The following is a 15,413-nucleotide window of genomic DNA, read 5'->3' as shown; positions in this document are numbered from 1 at the left end:
CAGCAACTTCTCTGTCTCAAGGAAATTCATTACATTCGAACTGATAATATGTTCGAGAATCCTGAAACAAACCGATGTTAAGGATATTGGTCTGTAATTTTGAGGATCCGTCCTTCTACCCTTGTTATATACAGGCGTCACCTGCGCTTTTCTCCTGTCGCTCGGGACTTTACGTTGGGCAAGAGATTCGCGATAAATGCAAGCTAAGTAAGGAGTCAATGCAGTAGAGTACTCTACATCTACATCTACATCCATACTCCGCAAGCCACCTGACGGTGTGTGGCGGAGGGTACCCTGAGTACCTCTATCTGTTCTCCCTTCTATTTCAGTCTCGTATTGTTCGTGGAAAGAAGGATTGTCGGATTGCCTCTGTGTGGGTTCTGATCTCTCTGATTTTATCCTCATGGTCTCTTCGCGAGATATACGTAGGAGGGAGCAACATACTGCTTGACTCCTCGGTGAAGGTATGTTCTCGAAACTTCAACAAAAGCCCGTACCGAGCTACTGAGCGTCTCTCCTGCAGAGTCTTCCACTGGAGTTTATCTGTCATCTCCGTAACGCTTTCGCGATTACTAAATGATCCTGTAACGAAGCGCGCTGCTCTCCGTTGGATCTTCTGTATCTCTTCTATCAACCCTATCTAGTACGGATCCCACACTGCTGAGCAGTATTCAAGCAGTGGGCGAACAAGCGTATTGTAACCTACTTCCTTTGTTTTCGGACTGCATTTTCTTAGGATTCTTCCAACGAATCTCAGCCTGGCATGTGCTTCACCGACGATCAACATTACATGATCATTCCATTTTAAATCACTCCTAATGCGTACTCCCAGATAATCATCCGCAAAAAGCCTCAGTGAACTTGCGATGTCATCCACAAGGTAATTTTTGTATATTGTGAATAGCAACGGTCCTACGACTCTCCCCAGCGGCTCACCTGAAATCACTCTTACTTCGGAAGACTTCTCTCCATTAATAATGACATTCTGCGTTCTGCTATCTAGGAACTCTTCAATCCAATCACACAATTAGTCTGATAGTCCATATGCTCTTACTTTGTTCATTAAACGACTGTGGGGAACTGTATCGAACGCCATGCGGAAGTCAAGAAACACGGCATCTACCTGTGAACCCGTGTCGATGGCCCTCTGAGTCTCGTGGACGAATAGCGCGAGCTGGGTTTCACACGACCGTCTTTTTCGAAACCCATGCTGATTCCTACAGAGTAGATTTCTAGTCTCCAGAAAAGTCATTATACTAGAACATAATACGTGTTCCAAAATTCTACAACTGATCGACGTTAGAGATATAGGTCTGTAGTTCTGCACATCTGTTCGACGTCCCTTCTTCAAAACGTGGATGACATGTGCCCTTTTCCAATCCTTTGGAACGCTACTCTCTTCTAGAGACCTACGGTACACCGCTGCAAGAAGGGGGGCAAGTTCCTTCGCGCACTCTGTGTAAAATCGAACTGGTATCCCATCAGGTCCAGCGGCCTTTCCTCTTTTGAGCGATTTTAATTGTTTCTCTATCCCTCTGTCGTCTATTTCGATATGTACCATTTTGCCATCTGTGCGACAATCTAGAGAAGGAACTACAGTGCAGTCTTCCTCTGTGAAACAGCTTTGGAAAAGACATTTAGTATTTCGGCCTTTAGTCTGTCATCCTCTGTTTCAGTACCATTTTGGTCTCAGAGTGTCTGGACATTTTGTTTTGTTCCACCTACCGCTTTGACATAAGACCAAAATTTCTTCGGATTTTCTGCCAAGTCAGTACATAGAAATTTACTTTCGAATTCATTGACCGCCTCTCGCATAGCCCTCCTCACACTACATTTCGCTTCGCGTAATTTTTGTTTGTCTGCAAGGCTTTGGAGATATTTATGTTTGCTGTGAAGTTCCCTTTGCTTCCGCAGCAGTTTTATAACTCGGTTGTTGTACCACGGTGGCTCTTTTCCATCTCTTACGATCTTGCTTGGCACATACTCATCTAACGCTTATTGTGCGATGGTTTTGAACTTTGTCCACTGATCCTCAACACTATCTGTACTTAAGACAAAACTTTTGTGTTGAGCCGTCAGGTACTCTGTAATCTGCTTTTTGTCACTTTTGCTAAGCAGAAAAATCTTCCTTCCTTTTTTAATATTTCTATTTACGGCTGAAATCGTCGATGCAGTAACCGCTTTATGATCACTGATTCCCTGTTCTGCGTTAACTGTTTCAGATAGTTGGGGTCTGTTTGCCACCAGAATGTCATCGCCACTAGTCGGTTCTCTGTTTAACTGTTCAAGGTAGTTTTCAGATAAAGCACTTTAAAAAATTTCACTGGATTCTTTGTCCCTGCCACCCGTTATGAACGTTTGAGTCTCCCAGTCTATATCCGGCAAACTAAAATCTCCACCCAGAACTATAACATGGTGGGGAAATCTACTCGAAATATTTTCCAAATTATCCTTCAGGTGCTCAGCCACAACAGCTGCTGAGCCAGGGGGCCTATAGAGACATCCAATTACCATGTCTGAGCCTGCTTTAACCGTGACCTTCACCCAAATCATTTCACATTTCGGATCTCCGTCAATTTCCTTGGATACTATTGCACTTCTTATCGCTATAAACACGGCTCCGCCTTCACTGTCCAGCCTGTCTCTGCGGTATACATTCCAATCTGAGTTTATAATTTCATTACTGTTTACGTCTGATTTCAGCTAACTTTCTGTCCCTAGTACTATATGGGCATTGTGACCGTTTATTAATGAGAGCAGTTCTGGGACCTTTCTATAGACGCTCCTGCAGTTTACTATTAGCACATTAATATTGTTATTCCCTGATGCAATTTGCCTACTCCTACCTTGCCGCGTCTCAGGAGGCGTCTTGTTGGGCCTAGGGAGGGAATTTTCTAACCTAAAAAACCCACCTGTTCTTCAAAACCATGGTTGCGATAGTGAAACAATTTTGGCCCAATCCCCTTACGCAGACCGAGATTGGAGTTTTGCGGATTGTCACATAGATTGAAGTGTTCAACCAACAGCATGAATGCGATTCTAGTTCACCGACTGTGGATTATAATGAAAGCCATTCGTCCTCGCAGCTGTCGTCAGCACCATTCTACAGGTCCGCCATTGACACACCTGCAACATCTCTCGGTGAATTTACACAAACAACTGACATTGGCATTCAAGCACCCTGTTTTTCACTAAATGGCCTTACTGATGACCAGTACTAATACAACAAGGAATACAGGACAAGATAACGTTTTGTATAAGGTTCCATACATCACTACTGCCTAGCCTAAAAAAAAACCCCATGTGCACGCCACATCCATGCCCGAGGCAAGACTCGAACCTGCGACCGTAGTGGTCGCGCGGTTCCAGAATGTAGCGCCTAGAACGGCTCGGCCACCCCGGCCGGCTTTCTATCAGTAGCCGGCCGTTGTGGCCGTGCGGTTCTAGGCGCTTCAGTCTGGAACCGCGTGACCGCTCCGGTCGCAGGTTCGAATCCTGCCTCGGGCATGGATGTGTGTGATGTCCTTAGGTTAGTTAGGTTTAAGTAGTTCTAAGTTCTAGGGGACTGATGACCACAGATCTTAAGTCCCATAGTGCTCAGAGCCCTTTCCTATCAGTAACGAGAGCCTTACTCACCGTAAAATTTCATTAGCCATATTATGCGTGCACGACATTTATATTGCAATCCAGTAGGCCAATGAGGAAGGAGGAGATTACAGTATACGTTGCGAATTTGGGACTGACGGGCTGCGTGCTAGAGTAGTCGGTGTGGTTTTGGTGACGACTGTGTCTAATCAGCGTATCTGCCTGGTCAGCAGGAGACCCGGTTTCGAACCCCAGTCTGACAAAAAGTGAGTTACCTGATGCGGCGGCAGGGCGAGCCGGCGCCGACGGGCGAGGGCGGCGAGTAGGGCAGCGCGAGGCGGCGGGAGGCGGGCGCGCACTCGCACGGCGTGGAGGTGGCGGGCGGCGGCGTCCACGTGACGCGGCGCGTCGCGGTGCCGACGGCGGCGCCGGTGCTGCGCGGCGGCGTCACGGCGGGGCACGAGCCGGCCGGGGGCGGCGAGACGCGCGCCGCGGCGCCCGCCGTCGTGCGCTCCTCCGTCGCCACCACCGAGCCGTCGGCCAGCCGCTCCGCCGACCGCCGCACCGCCATGCGGCTCGCCGTCGTGTACACGGGGCCACCTGCCGACACACGCGGCTTTTGTCCCTGCCGACTGACACTGTTCGACCAAATTCCTAAAGAAGTCACGAAGTCCTGTGACGGAATCAGTGTACCCCTGTTGTCTGCATCTAGTGTAAATCGTCAAATTGTGCGAGCGTGTTTCAAACGCCTGCGAATCGTGTAACTGAGGCGGGACGTGGGGACCAGTCCGGTATTCACCTAGGGGGATGTGGAAAACCGCCTAAAAGCCACATCCGGGCTGGCCGGCACACCGGCCCTCGCCGTCAATCCGCCGGGCGGACCGATCTGGGGCCGGAGCACCTACCCGAGTCCGGGAAGAAGCGCATTAGTGCTCTCGGCTAACCTGGCGGGTAACTCATTCTTTTGAATGCCTGGGAGAGAGAAGCATGTCCAAAAGAACATATTTTATTGGAAAAAATACATGCCTAATAAATTCACTATGGGAGTGTTGTGTTTGAAAAAGTACAGGGCGATTCAAAGGTCCTTTGACACCTTCATAAGTTGGAAGATTAATGGGAAAATTGAAATGTGATGATGGGAACATAGGTTTGACGTGGGGCCGCAACTTTTGGAGTGAATGTTATTCATGGCCGCCATCTTGAAATTTTTAGGATTCAAGTCTTTTTTTTTTAATGGGAAGGGGGGTGTATGACATTTCAAATAACACTCTCTTGAGCTCTGGAATTGAGTAGTGTAATTTGTTTTTGTCTATCCTGTACAGTTTAGAGGTTATTAATGTTCAAAGTTACCTTGATACTGACTACAGTTGTGCATTGCACGGGATGGACAACACGTAGAACATGTGTTGTAGCAGTCAGTATGAAGGTAATTTCCCAACTTTGAACATTAATAACCTCTAAACTGTACAAGATAGACAAAAACAAATTACACCACTAAATTCCAGAGCTGAAGCGATTGTTATTTGATGTGTATACACCTCCCTTCCCATTTAAAAAAAAAAAAAAAAAAAAAAAAAAAAAAAAAAAAAAAAAAAAAAAAAACTTGAATCCAAAATGGCGGATTTCAAGATGGCTGCCTTGAATAACATTCACTCCAAAAGTTGCGGCCCCACATCAAACCTATGTATCCATCATCACATTTCTATTTTCTCTTTAATCTTCCAACTTATGAAGGTGTCCAAGGACTTTTGACTCGCCCTGTATAATTCACTTGAGTACAGTACTCTCTGAAACAGTCTTGTATGGAGAGACTCACAACACACTTCTTACACCATCATCCTGTTTCTTTTCCTACTCCTTTCCCAGTTTCTTTTTCCCCTTTATCTGCACAAACTTAACGACACCTCGTTGCATTTTGTTTACACGCTACAGCTGGGATATTTTCTGTGAAGTGTCGGCAAAACACTGAGTCTGCCCTTGGTGATGGACCACTACTTCAATCGTGAAGCCTCTCCACACCACCTTGACTAGTTAGCTGTTTACCGAAAGCCTCGATGAAGCACACCAGAGATGTTGTCTTTTTTGGTATTTGTTGGTACGCAACCCCTACTATTTACTCCTGGTAAAAGAAAAAAGTGAAAGAGAGCCTCCTTCCACCGTTTCAGTGTCTTCTGACAGATAGCGCTACAGCTCGGTAGCAGGTCAACCCTGTCTATTCCAATTTCACCCTCGTTATAGTCGGTTACATCTGCTTTACGTCTGCCTGCTTGCCCTCCTTTGCTTCTGGTATTAGTTACAGTTGAATTTCCTCGATGTCTGGTTGAAAGACAACACATCTCTGACTCACTTCCATTTTACCTCAAGCGAACGTACCTTCCTACAAGGCATGATTCCTCCCTTCCTAAGCTTCACATTATTCATTTCATCAAGCAGAGCTTTCCTGTGTTTCATTGCAATGCCTACACCAGAGATTTAACTCTCCACAAGCAGTCCAACACAGTAGGGCCTCTGTAGAGACTCTCCATGTAAATGCAGTGTGCTTTTTCCAAAATAATCTCCACACAACTCAGTACACAGTTATCTACATTCTTTGCTTTGCCTGTGTAAGTTTCACAATTCAAAGCATAACCTGTTGTTGAGCTACACAGCAAACAAAGTTCGATACGATATTTATTTGGTTTTTCATACAAACTCTAAATCCTATTCTGCCTCCGAAGGGGCACATCCTTGATCAATTGTAAGATGCATCTGTGCTTCGATGTTGTTCTTACACTCTGCGAGAAAAGAAATGAAGAAAGGTCTAATTTTGTATAGCGGATAATGTCCTGGCTCACCTTTTGTGAATTTCTTGCTGTCATTCAAGTGAAACATAAAATTGAAGGGGATTCGTCTGTACTCATTGCCTGCTTGCCCATCAAATATTCAGAAATGCATCCTTTGATCAATAGTCACTTACTTTTGGCAACTTCCCTACACTTATATGCAAAATAATAGAGGAAAACAAGTAAATTTTATGTATCTTTACAATTGACCATCGATGCCATATAGAATTTCTCTTCATAGACATCTACTTAATAATTCCGTGAATTTTTCGTCCTTTACACTTGTTTGCCTCAACTATTATTGGTTTTATCATCTCAGTACAGAAAAATTCTGAGACACATTCAAATTCAGTACTGTTTGCATCCAACTGCAAGGATACACCACTACTGCTATGGATTACTAGCAAATCAGGCTGGTTGTCAACTCAGGATCAGTTGCACACATCAGTAATCACGTTTTGTGATGTATCAGGACAAGCACCAGTACTAGAACTCACACTTCCATCAGTCCATGAATAAATAAACAGGCATATACACTGATTAGCCACAACATAATGAACACCTGCTTAATAGCTCGTTCGAACGAAATACATCGCTGATTCTGCGTATCAGGGATCCGATAGGTTGTTGGTAGGTTTGTAGTGGTATGTGGCATTAGGTATCTAAGCACAGGTCACGTAATTCGCGTATATAATGGGCCGCTGATTCGTGTACGCGGTGATGGCGCCCGATAGCGACCCACATGGGCTCCGTAGGATTTACATCAGGCGAATTTGGTCGCCGAGACATCAATGTGAATTGACTACAGTGCTCCTCAAACCACTGTAGCACGGTTCTGGCTCTGAGACAAGGACAACTATATGCTGAAAGAAGGGGAAGATATCAAGCATGTAGGTATACAGGTGTTCGCAGCTGTCAGCGTGTCTTAGATTACTAAGACAAGTCCCATGCAAGCGCAGGAGAATGTCCTCCATGAAATAATACTGCTCCCACTAGCCTGCGTCCATGGAACGCTGCACGTGTCGAGCCGCCGTTCACATTGATGACGGCGTTGTGGAGACGGCATCGACGTAGAGTAGGGAAAATGTGATTCACCCGAAGAGCCGACACGTTTCCTTGATCGACGGTCGAATCCCGAAGGTCCCGTGCAATCGCATTGTGCTCTTTTGGCAGAGGTGCTTTTTTTTTTTTACTTTATTGTTATTTTAAAGCCTGTACAACAGGCAGGCTGTCAGCAGCACACTACGCTGCTCTTCAGCCATAGAATAGACAAGCAGAGAAAACAGGAGAAGACACATAAGTTACAGAATGTGGGCAATAAAACAGGAGACACATAGAGACAAACACGGAGCCGTTCACACTCGTCGATAATCCACACTGCTAACTGATGAGACGACGCACAAACTCTGAAGATGACGATGGCACTGGTGAACGAGGGAGCGTGACGGGGAACACTGAACACTAAACACGACGGCACACACTAGACACTGATGGCGATGATCTCCGGCGCGCGAATGTTCACCATGCGTGTGCGAGTCCGGGGACCTGCCAAGAGAGGAGGAGGAGGAAGGGGAGTGGGAGAGGGAGAGGGGAGAGCAGAGATGCCACGGGCAGGGGAGAAAGGGGGGAGGGAGGAAGGGGGAGGGGAAGCCCGGGGGGAAGAGTGGTGGAGGGAGGGGATGGGGGAAAAGGAAAGAGAAGGGGAGGGAAGGGAAGAGAAGGGAGGGAGGGAGGGTGCCTAAAGGAAAGGACACCGGAAGTGGGTGGTGGGGCAGGGTCAAAGTTGATAGGAGGGGTAGATGGAGGGGAGGAGGACATCATCAGGGAGGGGGAGCTGGCGGAAGCCACCTTGGGAGAGAGTAAGGAGGGTGGAGAGATGGAGACCGGGCGGGACGTGGGAATACAGGCGCGGCAGCGGGCGGGGATGGGAGAGGATTGGGGAGACGAGCGGGTGAGGAGGATCGAGTTTACGGGAGGTGTATAGGATCCGTATCCTTTCAAGGAAAAGGAGGAGGTGGGGGAAGGGGATGAGATCATACAGGATCCGCATGGGGGAGGGGAGACGGATGCGATAGGCGAGGCGGAGAGCATGGCGTTCAAGGATTTGGAGGGTGGCAGAGGTGCCACAGGTCATCATCTATCATACTTTACAGAGCAGACAAACCTCTAAGCCCCATGTTCTGTGAAGAGTCATGCACGTCCAACCACTTAGCGCCTAGCGGTAGTTCTGCTGTCCTATCTCTTTCCATAGATGCTAAGGACAGTAGTACATGAACATTCGACCAGCTTCACCGTTTTCGAGATACTTGTTCACAGGCTCAGCGTCATACAGGGTGTGGTAGATAAGTAATGAGACTGGCCGCCGCGCGGCGCCCCAGACGCTCGCAGGGCGGTCTCCACCTGTACGTCACGTGGTGGGGGATCTGAGCTAACAATAGAACCGGTTCGCAGTCGCGTCGGAGCTCTGGTGCAGTGAGGGTCGAGCTTCGCGTATTACGTTGTTTGTATGCCCGTGACACTTGTGAAAACGCTGAAGATGGATCGCTCGATAGAACAGCGGTATGCAATCAAATTTTGCTTTCGCTTGGGCAAAACTGCTTCGGAAACTTTTGCTATGATTACGGAGGCCTACAAAGAAGACTCCCTATCAAGAGCTCAAGTGTTCCGGTGGTTTAATGAATTTAAAAACGGGAGGGCATCCGTTGAAGACATGGAACGATCTGGACGCCCTTCAACGAGTCGTGTGGATGAAACGGTGGCCAAAGTGAAAGAACTCCTGGACTCTGACCATCGTTTAAGTCTCAAAATGATCACCGATGAGGTCTCCGTGAATAAATTTACGGTTCACCAAATTGTTACGCAAGATTTGATGATGAGGAAAGTTTGCGCAAAATTGGTTTCCCGAGTGCTCACCGCCGAACAAAAGCAACAACGAGTGGACGTTTGCCGTGAGATGTTGAATGATTTGGAAAATAATCCACACTTTTTAGACAACATAGTAACAGGCGACGAATTGTGGACATTCCAGTATGACCCGGAGACGAAAGCCCAGAGCTCGGAGTGGCACACACCGGCATCCCCGCGGCCGAAGAAAGCAAGAATGTCAAAGTCCCGCATCAAGACAAATGCTGATCGTGTTTTTCGACAAGCGGGGGTTAATTCACAAAGAGTTTGTCCCTCAGGGGAAGACTGTCAATGCCGAATTGTACAAAGAAGTCCTTCAGCGATTGCACAGAGCCGTCAAACGGAAGCGACAGGACCTTGCTCAACGCTGGCGTCTCCACCACGACAATGCTCCGGCGCACACAGCGTTCCTCGTGACCTCCTACTTGACCCAAATTGGAGTTGAAGTTTTGCCACAGCCACCATACAGCCCTGACTTGAGTCCTCCTGATTTCTTCCTATTTCCGAAGGTCAAAAGATGCCTGAAGGGTCATCGTTTCGACGATATTCCGAACATCCAACGTGCTGTCACGAAGGCACTAACTGGGATAACTCAAACGGACTACAGTGGGGCCTATGAAGCTTGGAAAACGCGCTGGCAACGTTGTGTCGACGCCCAAGGCGAGTACTTTGAAGAATATTAACGTTTTGTACAAATTGGATCAATAAATTTGTTTTTCTAGACTGAGTCTCATTACTTATCTACCACACCCTGTAATAATCTGGCCTGTGTCAAAGTGGCTTATCTCAATAGATTTCCTCATTTTCAGCCCATATCTTCGCCAGGGTCATCACCCATCCGTGCCTGCTTTTGATACTGTGTCACATGCCCGCAACGTCACTAGGCGGTACCCAAAGTCTCCGTGGGCTGTGGTCACAATATTTTGGCTCATCAGTGCAAACAGCTAAAACAACAGTATAAAATATTTTGAGAAAATGTTTGTTTTTATAGTAATATACATATTCGTAATGAAATTTTTCGATAGCAAAAATTCTTATTAGTTACCTTAACTGTTGGAACTTTCAGAAAAACCATCTCAAGATTCGTAGTCAGTATCCATATCATTGTTTTCCTCCTCAGATCCGGAAGATGGCTCAAATTTCTCTGAGCACTATGCGACTTAACTTCTGAAGTCATCAGTCGCCTAGAACTTAGAACTAATTAAACCTAACTAACCTAAGGACATCACACACATCCATGCCCGAGGCAGGATTCGAACCTGCGACCGTAGCTGTCGCTCGGTTCCAGACTGTAGCGCCTAGAACCGCACGGCCACACCGGCCGGCTGATCCGGAAGAATCATCAAAAATATCCGTGCTCCTAACACAACACAGACCCGCAAAGTGAACCACGAAGTGAACTGAGACCATATCAGAGATTAGGCTACCACGGTCACACAAATCGATTGTGTGTTGTCTATACTCAAGCCGCACACTCGCAGTGACATCTGCTGGAAAGTACATAAACTACGCTTGCCACCAGTTTGCATGAAGAAATGTACAATGTACGTTTTGTTGAATTAAAAAGTCCAGGGAAAAAGGCAATGTATGATATACAGGCACCGTCCAAAGAACTGTGTTTGCGAGAACGTATTGTGAACGGGCAATAGTGAAAAGTGTTAGGGGCCCTACAAACGTACAAATTTATCACCACACGACCGCTAGGATCAAATGGTTCAAATGGCTCTGAGCACTATGGGACTTAACATCTATGGTCATCAGTCCCCTAGAACTTAGAACTACTTAAACCTAACTAACCTAAGGACAGCACACAACACCCAGCCATCACGAGGCGGAGAAAATCCCTGACCCCACCGGGAATCGAACCCGGGAACCCGGGCGTGGGAAGCGAGAACGCTACCGCACGACCACGAGATGCGGGCCGCTAGGATCGCAGGTTAGAATCCTGCCTCGGGCATGGATGTGTGTGATGTCCTTAGGTTCATTAGGTTTAAGTAGTTCTAAGTTCTAGGGGACTGATGACCTCAGTTGTTAAGTCCCATAGTGCTCAGAGCCATTTGAACCATTTGAACGAATTTATCGGCCGAGCTACCAACAGGTAGCACGTGTGTACACTTGTCTGCCGACATATTTTCCTTGTCGGGCAGTTGGTTGGGTATGTCCACCGAACAAGACCTCCGCCTCCCAAACCACTTCGTCCAACAAACCGTCCCGAGTGTATAGGTCACGCCATGATACGGGGCCGATGCGCAGTGAGCAGATTCCGTCCAAAGAGCTGGGCGAGTTCATTCGTTTGTTTAGAAGGGAAGGCTGATAAGCGTTTGCCACCTTTCCGCCGGTCGGCGATGACAGAATCGACCCGCACGCCCTGCAATCTTTCTCAAACGATTTTACATCAACTATTCGGTAAAAAATTCATTTTTGGTTTAATTGTAGCTTTATATGTCAGGTTCACCATGATATGCCCATCACGGTTAATGAACTTTGTTATTGGGATATTTACGTGGAAGTATGACACTGCGAAATTCGAAAAAGTTTGCAATGAAAAAGGGGTAGCTATCATTTTGCGTCTGGTGCTTATTACATAGTATGTTGCTGTGAATGAAATTTATTTTGAATTTTTCTTCAGACTTGGTTGAAGGTCTATATCTGTCACCAATCTCGAGAAATCTGATCTGACGTAACATCGTCATTTGCGATCGCTCCACGCCAGCGATAAAGCCAGAATGAAATATCCAAAACATTCCTTACATTTCATAAATGGTTTGAGACACTGAAATGAGATTTTGGCAAATGATAGCACAGAAAGAGGAGAATATTTTGCCATATGATTACTATGCAAAATTTCACTATCTACCGAGTTATTCCACTAACTTCAGACGTTTCTGATGAAAGAATGTAATTTTTAAGGGCGATCGATAGCTGGTGAAACAAGAAAAGCTATGGGTTTTGGAAAACTTGTGTGAAGTCGTTATACGTTTACTTTGTACTGAGGATGTGCTTCTTCATAAGATGCTGACCTTACTTTTCCTCGCCGGCCGAAGTGGCCGTGCGGTTAAAGGCGCTGCAGACGCAGATTCGAATCCTGCCTCGGGCATGGATGTTTGTGATGTCCTTAGGTTAGTTAGGTTTAACTAGTTCTAAGTTCTAGGGGACTAATGACCTCAGCAGTTGAGTCCCATAGTGCTCAGAGCCATTTTTTTTACTTTTCCTCAGTTCCTCATTTAATAAACTTGATAAATCACTGTTTCAGAATTCTCTTGCAACTGTGTCTTCACAACATGTTAGTGAAGTGAGACTGTATAAACTCCGCTGAGTGTTAGAAAAAGAAGCCAATTTTAATATGGCAAAAAGAGAAATGTGTAGGTTTTACTCAGTATTCACCACTTTTGACTCTTCTCTTAACGTTACAATTTATTAACAAACCAGGCGGAAATATATTTCTGCATTTTCGGCGGAATTCTTTTCAAGTACTAACCAAAGAAGAGGTGACAGACGTTTTTGAATGGTCACCGTGCAAGTGTGGGCGTGGAGGGGCCCCACTTGGTATTTCCCAAAAATGTGAGTGTACGCTTGAGTTTAGAACGGTAGAACGGCACTTAGCTCTCGGCGTTTCCCCTACAGCGCTCTGAGCTAGCCCCCCCCCCCCCTCCCCCCCGCTAATCACTGTTGCTCTGTCGTACCAACTGCCTGACACAAATTCGTCTTCTGTCACTGTGCGCGGGAGTAAACGCTGTCTGATGTACGATTAACAGGCTAGAGAGCGTGCGGCTGTAACTTTGGTGACTGAGCTTCTGGATAACCTTAAAGATTGTACACGTAGTTGTTTGTGAGACACGGCGCATGAGTAGTAGAGCGACAGAGATGCAGGAAATGAAGCACTCGCTCCATTTTTTTTTTTTTTTTTTTTTTTAGCGACTTCGTAATGGTTCTATGTGCCACACAAGAGACAGTAAAATGTATATAACTGCGTAAGCTTCCGTGGCCAGAGTCAGCTACACGAGAGTTTTTTGGGTACGATACCACGTCATACTGTAAATAACTATCACTGGTCGCACTGACGTTTCGGTCTTGTGTGACCCATATCCGGCACAAGGAAAGCAAGGGTCCACATGCCGTTCACCGATGACTACTGTTCATGGCACACACTGAAAGAGGCAACAGATGACAACAGATCTGCACTCCCTCAACCACTGGAAACAAATTACAATAAAGGCTCCCAGTCCCTCCGCCACAAGAGATCAATAATATGAACATTTTTTTTAATTGTGGCGTAATGAAATGTTCAGTAGAGCACTCACCGTTCACCGTATAATGTATTAGACCAGTAGACCCAGATGAAGCTCGCTGTAACCGTGGACGAAATGTTGGTTTCATTAGTCAGAATTATCCACAATGCGACACGATGCCATCATCAGAAGACTTTGATGTTAACTTAGTAAAAGATATATTTTTCATAAATAAGATTCCGTCGACTATGAGTATTTCTGTCTTCAGGTTTCATTTCCGGTGCTCATCAAAAATTAAATGTATAAAGCGAAATGAGGACGAATTACTTTCAGACACATATCATAAATAGAACCCAAATACAGTCAGTGCTTCATTGCAGCTAGAGCTTAAAAAATCCAGCCTATGGGAAATCAAGTGTAGTATTTTGTTCCATTTCTAACAGCTGCTAAATGCGTTATTTCTTATGTATCTATTGCTTTATTTATTACACGATGCGAGCCACCAGCATTTCACCATTTTTACTCTTTCTACTTCTAATATGAAATGAGTGTCTTAAACATGTAGATAACATCTTCTACGCTTCATCCATAAGTAAATACATAGCTTTTATACGAAAATCATGTGTTTTGCTTTACTCTGCTCTGTTTCTTCAGGCGCCTGTTATTTACGTTGCCTGTTGTGAGTTAGAGCCCGCGATGAGTTCTGCCATTAGCTAGAAACCTTACAGCTACGAGCATCTCCTCACAGCTAACAGCTTCTCTCATCACAGTATTATTTTATTCGAATATGGCTTGACAAGCTTCAGCAGCTCAGGGAAACATTTCTCATCTACTCCTAAGCAATTTCGGAAATCAAAGGATCCCAGCTCCTTCAGTAACGAAGCACGAGTGGATTTGTTCCTTCGAAGAACCCATTGGTTTTCCCCCAGCTTTCTCTCGCCTTTACAGGCCTTCTCAGTCCTAAAGCAGTCGAGACAGATCCAAGTTTACCCGTCTTTGCTATACGAAGCAGCATCTCGAGCAACATAACCTCAACGAATCAACGATAAGCAACGCGAGGAACAAAACGAAGGCCGGCCGGTGTGCCCGAGCGGTTCTGGGCGCTTCAGCCTGGAACCGCGCGACCGCTACGGTCGCAGGTTCGAATCTTGCCTCGGGCATGAATGTGTGTGATGTCCTTAGGTTAGTTAGGTTCAAGTAGTTCTGAGTTCTAGGGGACTGATGACCTCAGATGTTAAGTCCCATAATGCTCAGAGCCATTTGAACAATTTTTTTGGAAAAAAGACATTTTGGAACTCTGATAACATTTTCACTTACAATATTGCAAATCATGGGAAGAGAGAAATCCGTACGTTCACATATTTTGCATATTTTTATTCAATAACGTCATATGGAATGATGTTCTGGGGTAGCTCATCTTTAAGAAAGAAAGTCTTCATTGAGCAAAAACGTGCTGTGAGAATAATATGTGCTGCTCACAAACGATCGTCTTGTAGACATCTGTTGAAGGACTTGGGCATTCTGACTACTGCTTCACAGTATATTTATTTATTCCCTCACGAAGTATGTTGCAAATAATCCACTACAAAATGGCTCTGAGCACTATGGGACTTAACTTCTGAAGTCATCAGTCCCCTAGAACTTAGAACTACCTAAACCTAACTAACCTAAGGACATCACACGCATCCATGCCCGAGGCAGATTCGAACCTGCTACCGTAGCAGTCGCGCGGTTCCAGACAGTAGCGCCTAGAACCGCTCGGCCACCCAGGCCGGCATAATCCACTACAGTTCAAGAGGAACAATGAGGTACACAATTGCAATACCAGAAGGATAAATGACGTTCATTACTCCACATTAAGTTTGTCTTTAGC

At 45.9% G+C, this 15,413-nt stretch overlaps 1 protein-coding gene across 1 annotated transcript in view; it reads right to left on the bottom strand.

Annotated features, from left to right (window-relative positions):
• LOC124778040 (serine/arginine repetitive matrix protein 1-like) overlaps window positions 1-15,413 on the bottom strand; it is a 197,184-nt gene that overhangs the window by 87,289 nt on the left and 94,482 nt on the right. The window contains exon 6 of the mRNA XM_047253617.1: window positions 3,861-4,185. Within this exon, the coding sequence (XP_047109573.1) occupies window positions 3,861-4,185 (325 nt within the window). The remainder of the gene's footprint in view (window positions 1-3,860; window positions 4,186-15,413) is intronic.

This window comes from Schistocerca piceifrons, chromosome 1, assembly GCF_021461385.2.
Source record: "Schistocerca piceifrons isolate TAMUIC-IGC-003096 chromosome 1, iqSchPice1.1, whole genome shotgun sequence".
NCBI classification, from domain to species: domain Eukaryota; kingdom Metazoa; phylum Arthropoda; class Insecta; order Orthoptera; family Acrididae; genus Schistocerca; species Schistocerca piceifrons.
Note: the sequence above shows the minus strand (reverse complement) of the source record. Positions and strands in the feature narration are given on the sequence as shown.